Source organism: Hypoxylon trugodes, assembly GCF_022578975.1.
Source record: "Hypoxylon trugodes strain CBS 135444 unplaced genomic scaffold F4822scaffold_6, whole genome shotgun sequence".
NCBI lineage: Eukaryota > Fungi > Ascomycota > Sordariomycetes > Xylariales > Hypoxylaceae > Hypoxylon > Hypoxylon trugodes.
Window position 1 is genome coordinate 1,412,107 of NW_026250021.1, and position 9,885 is coordinate 1,421,991.

The 9,885-nt window shown below is 47.2% G+C and overlaps 3 protein-coding genes across 3 annotated transcripts; 2 read left to right on the forward strand and 1 right to left on the reverse strand.

The window, feature by feature from the left end:
- Window positions 1-535: 535 nt before the first annotated feature.
- F4822DRAFT_286033 (proteasome) lies at window positions 536-1,685 on the forward strand. The gene is made up of 4 exons (XM_051454941.1): window positions 536-696; window positions 765-949; window positions 1,008-1,426; window positions 1,485-1,685. The coding sequence occupies exons 1-4, from the start codon at window positions 673-675 to the stop codon at window positions 1,610-1,612; spliced, it is 756 nt and encodes a 251-aa protein (XP_051313316.1). The 5' UTR covers window positions 536-672; the 3' UTR covers window positions 1,613-1,685.
- Window positions 1,686-2,017: 332 nt separating this feature from the next.
- Window positions 2,018-4,091, forward strand: F4822DRAFT_286075 (nucleotide-diphospho-sugar transferase). Its single transcript, XM_051454942.1, has 4 exons — window positions 2,018-2,353; window positions 2,440-2,496; window positions 2,559-3,728; window positions 3,788-4,091. Exons 1-4 carry the CDS (start codon window positions 2,288-2,290, stop codon window positions 3,812-3,814), a joined length of 1,320 nt encoding a protein of 439 aa, XP_051313317.1. The 5' UTR covers window positions 2,018-2,287; the 3' UTR covers window positions 3,815-4,091.
- Window positions 4,092-5,532, reverse strand: F4822DRAFT_286076 (uncharacterized protein). Its single transcript, XM_051454943.1, has one exon. The coding sequence runs from the start codon at window positions 5,319-5,321 to the stop codon at window positions 4,368-4,370; it is 954 nt and encodes a 317-aa protein (XP_051313318.1). The 5' UTR covers window positions 5,322-5,532; the 3' UTR covers window positions 4,092-4,367.
- Window positions 5,533-9,885: the final 4,353 nt, after the last annotated feature.

The window sequence follows — 9,885 nt, forward strand, 5'->3', positions numbered from 1 at the left end:
CTGGTGAAATAAAGAAGCCGCGGTTGTTAGCGACAAGGATTGCTATAGGTACGTACCCGGTGCATATGTGGCGTCGGATAGATACATTATGTATAATGTACCTCAACTATCTTCAAAAAAACAAAACATCAATACAAACAGAGAACTCGGCACAACCTTGAAAGATAGTATATTGTATTCAATTTCATCGTCATAACACTTACCTCTGCTTCTAATCTAAGCATCCAAATTTTAAGTACGCTTGGCCGATTGATTGGTAAAATGTCGACACTTTCTAATTCCATACAATCAACGTCTTAGGTACATACATACAGCAGTAAAATTACATGTATACATGTATCCTTGCTAAAATTTCAAGGTCGCGGGCGGGGTACTAAGTGTGGCTTTCCCAAAATCATGAGCCACTTTATTATTATGTAATCCCACCCTAGCTCTCGCCTTGCGGGTTAGTGCACTCCAGACAGCTTTGTAGGTACGCGTCGGAGCTCTTGCCTAGCTGCCATCCAGCCTTGGTTTAGCAACAGTCCAACAACAGTTCAACCTTGCTAACTCTATACCAATTAACATACCAAACAACAACTATCGTTTCCTGCTTCTACTCGTCAATCCGTGCTGCTACTGAAGTTTGTGCCGAAATTCTAATATTCTATTTTCTCGGCCGGATTTGACATCATGTCTCGCCGTTACGATTCTCGAGTAAGCCCCAGAGCTGTCTACCTGATATATAGCAACATGACGAACAAGGAAGCTAATACTTAGGACAGACCACTATCTTTTCACCTGAAGGTCGCTTGTACCAGGTCGAATATGCGCTCGAGGCTATATCTCACGCCGGAACTGCGATCGGAATTCTCGCTAAAGATGGCATCGTTCTGGCTGCAGAGCGCAAGGTTACATCGAAGCTATTAGAGCAAGATACCTCAGCAGAAAAGCTCTATATCTTGAATGAGTGAGTATTTGGGTTGCTATCGAAACTTAATTTGACCTTAGGTTCTAATGATTCTCAGCAACATGATCTGTGCAGTAGCTGGCATGACAGCCGACGCAAACATCCTCATCAACTATGCCCGACAAGCCGCCCAACGATACCTCCTCACTTATAACGAAGACATCCCATGTGAGCAGCTGGTCCGAAGACTATGCGATCTTAAGCAAGGCTATACTCAACATGGTGGACTGCGGCCGTTTGGTGTATCCTTCATCTACGCCGGTTGGGACCCCCAGCGACAATTCCAGCTCTACCTAAGCAATCCTTCGGGTAACTACGGTGGCTGGAAAGCGACGAGTGCAGGTGCCAACAATGCAAGCGCCTCGAGCTTATTAAAGCAGGACTACAAGGAGGACTGCACGTTGAAGGAGGCTTGCGGCATGGCGGTTAAGGTACTAAGCAAGACTATGGACTCGACTAAGTTGAGCAGTGAGAAGAGTGAGTTAAGGTTCTAAAGTATCGATATATTTTGCAATACTAACATCATTCCTTATAGTTGAGTTTGCGACAGTGGGACAGACCAAGGATGGCAAGATCTACCACCGACTTTGGAGTGCGGATGAGATCACAGCGCTCTTAAAGGAACATGATCTAGCAAAGGATGAGAGTACGGAAGATAAATAAACGAGAGGCCTCAATTCAAAACCTCGTAGGTTTTGATAATCATGGAACTGATCGTGTACCAATAGCATCTACTAGGAGTACTAGTTGGGCATAAAGTCATCGCCCACACCGTAGTCAGTTAACATGACAAATTCCTGGAATTATGTCAAGCTATGCATTTTGCTAGGCCCTCCTTGAAAAAATTCCAAAGGAAAAGAGTGATACGAATAGAAAGTTCATTCCTAGGACAAATGAATAGTATTAAAGATAATCTTTGTTGTCGCTAATGACTATTACTAGGTACCTATGTACCCTGATAGTAACACCGTATTATAAGGCATAAAATTATTCCCTCCGAGCTCTAGAACCCGCCAATTAGTGCCTCCGCATGTTGCACGCATGTCAGTCAATGGCATCCACCAATCCCCTAGGGTCGTACTTCCCCAATGAGCACTCAATGCTATATTACAGCAAGGTTCACCAGCTGCATGCGCTAAAGAATTTCAGGTCAGGGGGTGTTAAACGACAATTGAAAGTTCCAAGTGTTCTAGGTGCTGCCCCGCCACGCTAAATAAAAACGTCCTAAGCAGATTACCGCTCACAATCCCCCATGACTTAAACTTCTTTGCCCAGCAAGCGTCAACTGCTTCTTTTCTTTTTATATAACATACACAACATTGATACGAATTCGACATCATGCTTCAGGTTCCGATCCGAGAGAAGGCCAATGGTGCCAATAAAGGCACTAAAGCCGTCATCCTTGTGCGCACATTCCATTCCCAATCACAATCCTAACACCTGCACATATGTGAATGACCCCACTAACCAAAGCTGTCTACGATATCCAGGTCGGCGGTCCTTCAAGAGGAACCAGATTTCGCCCTCTCTCGCTCGATGTCCCTAAGGTCTGCTCGCCGAATGGCTACATATATATATATCGAATAACCATACTAACGACCGAAAATAGCCTCTCTTCGACGTCGCTGGCCACCCCATCATCTGGCACTGCTTGACCGCCATTGCGAAAGTCCCCTCCATCCAGGAGGTTTGCATGATCGGCTACTACGACGAATCCGTATTCAAGGACTTCATCAAGGAGGCCGCCTCCGAGTTCCCCAACCTGCCTATCAAATACCTACGAGAATACCAAGCACTAGGCACCGCAGGTGGTCTGTACCACTTCCGAGATGCAATCCTCAAGGGTCGGCCCGAGCGCATCTTTGTCCTCAACTCAGATGTTTGCTGTTCTTTCCCCCTCAACGAGATGGAGAAGCTATTCGACGACAAAGATGCCGAGGCCGTCATTCTCGGTACGCGGGTGAGCGAGGACGCTGCATCCAACTTTGGTTGCATCGTCTCGGACCAGCACTCTCGTCGTGTTCTCCACTACGTCGAGAAGCCAGAGAGCCATATCTCAAACCTTATCAACTGTGGTGTATACCTTTTCAGTGTCGACGCTATCTTCCCTAGCATCAAGACCGCTATCAAGCGAAGAACCGACCGACCACGATTACTCTCATACCCATCGTCCGAGAACCTAGAGTCGAGTTTCATGGCCGACGAAGACGAGGAGCGCAAGAATGAAGTCATCCGCTTGGAGCAAGACATTCTAGGTGATCTTGCAGATAGCAAGCAGTTCTTCGTCTACGAGACTAAGGACTTCTGGCGTCAAATCAAGACAGCTGGTTCCGCCGTCCCAGCCAACGCGCTATACCTACAAAAGGCACTCCAGACTGGATCGACCGAACTCGCGAAGCCCTCTCCTAACGTCATACCCCCCGTATTTATCCACCCTTCTGCACACGTCGATCCTACCGCTAAACTTGGCCCCAACGTTTCCATTGGTCCCCGAGCGACTATCGGACCCGGTGCAAGAGTCAAGGAGTCTATCGTCCTTGAAGATGCAGAGATCAAGCACGACGCTTGCGTGCTATACTCCATTGTTGGCTGGAACAGCCGTGTCGGTGCGTGGGCTCGCGTTGAAGGGACCCCCACGCCCGTCACGAGCCACTCCACCAGTATTGTGAAGAACGGTGTGAAGGTACAAAGCATCACCATTCTTGGCAAGGAATGTGGAGTTGGAGATGAAGTACGCGTGCAGAACTGTGTCTGCTTGCCTTTCAAGGAATTGAAGAGGGTAAGTCCTAACATTGTTCGATAACATTTGGAATGGACGTAACTAACGTAACTTCACAGGATGTCGCTAACGAAGTCATTATGTAAGGAGGATTGCTACGGCGGAGGAAATCTCTTACAGGCCTCTCATATTCCTATGAAATTTGGGACAGTTACTTGTTCCATCTTGGGTGTAATGGTCCTCAAAAAAAAAAGCACAGTGATACCTACGGCGCGATATTCAAGCCAGCCAGATAGTCGAGAAGTTATATAATGGAAAATGCGTTTGTTCTTGACTCCCCTCAACCCTTTTTACCACGTCTACTAGAAGCTTATGCTTAAGTAGGCCTTATAATCTCCTTTTTTGCGCAACGAACATGTTTCTCAACACCGGAAACATCTCAGAAAATTGGCAACGCAAGTGATGCTTTAGCGGTGGAACTATATAGCATCGAAGTGAGAATACTAATGATTACACTCCTCACATTAAACAGTTTAGAATGAGCAGCAACAAATGATATTAACCGAACTAAATGCATGGCACACTAACTATGGACTCAATCCACAAAACGAAGATGAATTGTAATACCGCTCTATAAGTGTGCGCAGTCCTGGCGCGCAACATGTTTTTCCCTACCGAACTCCTCATCTCGGTCCATCACTACCGATACGCGAAGATCGTACTTTCAGTCTCGGCCGTGAATTCAGTTCGCCTATCGTCCTCGGGTTTTGTATTCTGCATGGCGAAGGGCGGTAATGGTGGTCTTATGCCTGAGGGAAGACCAGATGGTCCCGCGGCTACGGATGGCTGGGATTGGCGCCAGGGATGCGAGTCTCGCCACGTGGGAGGGTCTTCTTGCCATGGTGGTGTTGCCATCCATTGTCCGCTCGGCGCGCGAGCGTTGCCATTGCCGTCTTGTGAACCTCTGAGATAAGCTGGTTCCATGACTGGTGCGGGTGGAGGAGGTGGAGGTGGGAATTGCATGGTTCCTCCTTGTGACATTTCTTGGTGCGACCTGGCTAGTTCTTCGTCCCGGAGTGCGTTCATCTCGTCTTGTGCGAGTCTTGCTCTTCTTCGTCTTCGGGTGAAGAAAAATGCCAATCCTAAGATGGCCACCACAGCTACTGCGGACCATACACCAATAGCGACTTTGGCGCCTGTGCTGAGAGGTGGTGGACCAGGCGATTCGATTGCTGGCTGGCCTGATGCGCCTGCGGCGATACCGGCTTGGGGCGGACCAGAGGAGTTTGCGGCTGCGGCTGCTGCATCATCATCCTTGTCGTCATCTTCCTTATCATCCTCTTCTTTGTCGTCTTCTTCCGATGGGGCACTAGCTGTGGATCCAGGCGAAGAAACAGATGATATTCCATCACTATCTACCGACGAGTCGCTCTCCTTGTCGTCCTCCTCGTCTTCGGGCTCAGGCGCCGGCGTGGTTGTAGCTGCGGGTGCTTGTCTAGCTACCTTTGTGACACCATGCCTTCGCAGGAAGTTGTTTAGGGCTTCCTCTGGTAAAGAGGCCTCACTAGCGGCAGCACCCTGAATCCATGCCGCCGTACTGACGAAACTCGCGACGCGCGCTGCGCTGATCGTCTTGGGGAATTGATATGCCATCCTGTGCAACTATCCAATCGTAACTAAAACAAAAAATCGAACCAAACGAATGAAATGCCGTCGAGACGAGTAAAGCCTTGCTCGCGTCCCCCCAAAATTTAGTTTTTCTTTTTGCCCGATCAATACTCCAGCACACCTAACTCCACCAGGGAATAGTAGTGTAGAAACAGTTCGATCGATGGTGGGAGGAGAGATGGTGCTTCGACGACAATAGGACCGCGAATGCCGGTAAGCGGGCAACTACCCTTCAACTCGTCTTGAAGGTATCGAATTTTGAGTCGCCAAGGAACATTGGGGGTCGGGAAAAGATGGGAGCCCTCTAGGGGGGTAGAGGAGTTGTAATACTATCCTTTACACATCCGGATGCGGAAATAGCTCACGCGACACTTTCAAGGTGATCGACATCATTGCCGTGTCGCAGTTTAGATCGTTTCACTAGGGACCTCAGCGAGTAAACGCCGCGCGCTTTGATAGTTCGTTTGTAGTGGGAAGCCCGGGGTGCGGATGAGATGAAACAAGATCCCAATGCCAAGGGGTATCAACGTCGCCTTGGCGAGCCGCACCGGTTCGCTTGGCTGGTCGTAATACCAGATTTTTTTTTTCATTATAATTATTCGCTAGCTTAACTACAACTAATTGACATTTCAGCTATCAATGGACAGCCTCGCGGAAAGCCAAGCTAAGCCCCAGAGTTAGATCAGACGGCTGTCGTCGCGGTTGTTCCAATACGTTAACGCCGGCGACGATCATTTCGCGAAACAAATGTGGTCTCGTCGCTAGATGTTTCAACCTTATCGAATTACTTCTTTTCCTCCAACCTACTTTCTTCATTGACCAAGATGAATTATAAATTCCGAAAGCTTGTAGGTTTGGTTGGGATGAGTGGATACGGCTTCAGATTAAACACCTTCCAGAAACAATCGGTCGATACGTATGAAGATGTTAGTAATTAGGCCGGTACTAGTTGGCCCTACTACACCCACTCTTAACCTGGCTGACGTGTCCTTGAATTTGCCATTTTCCTAACGATTGATTAATCGAGTTCACTGGATGGGAGCTTCGGCGGTTTTACTAGCTTGATACTGCATTGTATATATCTTGCGTGTCGAAATCAGGCCACCGCATTATTCGAGGATGATTATCTTCGCCATCAATGTCGGCCGCGTCGCTTTAACGCGGGTCCCGAGAAAGATCCCTACGGCAATTCTATAGTTGCGTATAATCATTTGCCGTGATAATCCAATCTGTCGGTTGAGCAAGCCGCACGTATGTAGGCCGAAGTAGAGCAAATACTAGGCTCCCCAACAACTTCAAGAACTCTTGATTGTTCTATATCGCTACCTGCGTACTCGCATCACGCGTACCGCCAGGGGATCCGATAGTATCACGGAATTCGATATAGTTGCATATGTTGCTCTAGTTCATTCTTGTCAAGGTAAGTCATGCTTCCTTCGCGACGCATAACAAGTTTGAGCCCATTACCTAGGTAGCCTTCAGCGTCGCGTCAGTGTATAATAGATAGGTAGAAGCTTCTCTCGCCCCCAGTAAACCCAGGGACTGTATGAAGCATGTTCAGAGTTGACACTTGATTAAAACCCCGAATGGCTTATAAGGTAGAGCAGACTAGTTAGTTACTCGGCGAGCCACCTCTTCGCTCCGATTGCATAGGTATGTGAGCGATATAGTTGACCGACTACAGGAGGGCAAAGCTATCAGCGTTACCCTCGAGTAGAGGTATCAATAATAAGTGGCATCACCAACGCCTAACAACTAGAGGATTTCCTACCAATAGACAACGTGAATTATAGAGATTATAAAGGCGAGATATAGCGGCGTCGTATACTCCTTTGTACGTAATGAATCTTCTATGATCCTCAAGAGCCATTGTGAGCCTAGAGGGGGCTCGAATATCCAATCTATGCTTTTCACGTACCTGATCTCGGGACGTTACTTTCTATTTCATGTTAAGGGCATGCAGACATTTATGATCAAAAAAACATGATATAAAGCCGTGGGAAAGTACTTGACCAAATATCTATCGACGTATTACCAAAAATACCTGCTAGAGATATCATGCAACTTGTTAATATCAGGGAGTGATGCTGCGAGCTTTAACGTATACTCATCATCGTACATTTCACCCACCCCACATTAATGCGTTTAAACTGCCTCAAATCTACACATAGGTCTAGATATAGCCACTCAGTCACTTGAATAAGTGTTGAGGATGCGAATGGTAATATCATGTTGAGCTATTTGGAATTTAGCCCAGTGCATGTAATAACCAAGGAATGTCGTGCGGATTATCTAATGACCCTTATTCCCCTCAACGAAACACTCACCTTAGAGTCACAACATGTATATATGATGTAACAGCGCTCCTGCGGAAATATTGGTTTTTCATTTTTCCTTTTAGAATACCGAATTCAACTACATCTAATGCCGGATATGATCAAGTGTTAGGCTCGGTATTTTGCGGGAAATGGCAGTACAATCAATTGAATCAACCCGAGGAGCAATTGGGCGTCAATGACTATGGTAATATCTTCATTTCCTAGTTATATTCCTGGTGAAAACCAAGTTCTGCATGGGGCTGGCCACTGAGAGAGACCGACAAGGATGCTATAGCGAACCACGTAATGTAAAAGCAAAGTACCTATAGTATCATTGCACTTTTCATCTTCATAGATGCCGAACCCCCTTGAAGTATCGCAGTAGTTATTGTGAATACAGGTTATAAAATGCATAGCAACGTGGTGGTTGGGTCCAAGGGAAAGGCTGGGAAGCGAGATGATAGATCACCGATCGAGTAACCTGTCGCCCAATAGTGTTCCATGCAATAGATAAACTTCTATCATAATATACAGGTAACGTACTTACAACTGTATCATATATCATGCGGGTAGATCGAGATTTAGGTGAGTGCTACCTAGTATAAGTGTCGTCATTAGAGCCTTACAGAGCCTTATCGAGCCTTACGGGTAACAACTCACAAGACGACACCACGGAGCCACACCTAGCACAGTAAAGTACCCTTTCCAGTTAGTGGGCTATTACACTGCAAGTTATGATATCACTAGATATTGATCTCTCAGCCCCTGATTCCTTCACTAGTCCGAAGCCGTACTCACGGAACGGAGCGGAGAGCGGGAAGAGAATCCCAGTCTGCCACGCGAAACTAAGACCGTAGTCGATGGGGACCGGGGCCGCCACCGTGGTACAACGTGCTTATGTACATATATCCACACGTGCTACGGTACGTGCATTGCTTACAAGTAGGGAGGGAAAGGTATAGTCCAACCCTCCTTGTCAGCCGCTCAGCTATGGCTATTATTGGGTTACAATATTGCATGTTCGGCTGTAATAATCGACTTCGCAATTGAAGACTCCCCTTAGGAATGTAAGTGTTACGTGAATCTTACGCCAAGGAGGGCGGGATCCGAAAGTGAAGAGAATAGGAGGTGGAAGGATCAGGCCCCCCAATTACCATGTTTACAAGAATGGATTAGCATCATCGGCTCTTCCTCACGTTTTTAGTAAATCAAGTTTAAAATCCTACGCCGACAGCTCCCGATGCGATGAATATGGGACAGGGTTAATGCCGGTCGTAGGCACCCGTTGTGCATCATAGATCGGACGAAACAAACATGCAAACAAATTCGTTCTTAATTACCCCAAGAAATGAAGGTGCTCATGACCAACCCCCCGAGGCGTCCGGGTGTGTATTACCAAAAACGCTGCAGCTATCCGATACTTGCCGGTCACTACCTTCTCCAACCTCCGCGTTAAACGTATTGCGGAAGCTCGACCTACTAACTAGGGCGTGGATAGCGCCCGCGGGATGACAAGAAGGCGTCGTACAGTATTGGACGTAGCGAGAGGGATGAGGGGGCAGGCAAGTAAGAAAGCAAATCCATTTACGCCGGACTTTTTCAATTCTCTCGTAAGCTCCAAAAACGTGATGCGGGATGACAGATTGAGGGGTTGGTATTGGTAGCACAGCATGCACCTATAGATATTGTACAGTAGCAAGTAGGGCTACGACACATACAATCGAAATAGAATAGTATGTATGTATGTATGCCGATGAAAGTGCAAGATTACACTGCATATAGGTACGCGACTATAGTACACTGTATACAAGGTAGGCAAAAGCAGCGCCACACCTATACATGAGAATGGGAGGTACCTATACCTTAGCCCCCCCTCCCCGAGTCCGTGTGCCGATAACATACCTCCCATCCGGCGAGGCTATAGCATCTTTGGGGGCACGTACATGGGGGGCTAATGTACCGAGCGATCCCCGTCTAACGCGGTTAGCACTAGGTGTTTTCTATGAATAGGTAGTTCTACGGGGCTTGGTGCGAAAAATGTACCCCGTCTTTTCTTGTCATACCCGCCGTTACGGTCCGATACGCACATAATACGCATAGTACCTTGCGTTTTTTATCTAGTAAGCGTTTATGTATCACTTCTTTTTTTACGTGCCTTTGGAATGCTAGCGATAATGTGGAGGAATTGTGGAGGGGGGGCTTCGGAATATTATCCAGGCTTGAAATTTCGT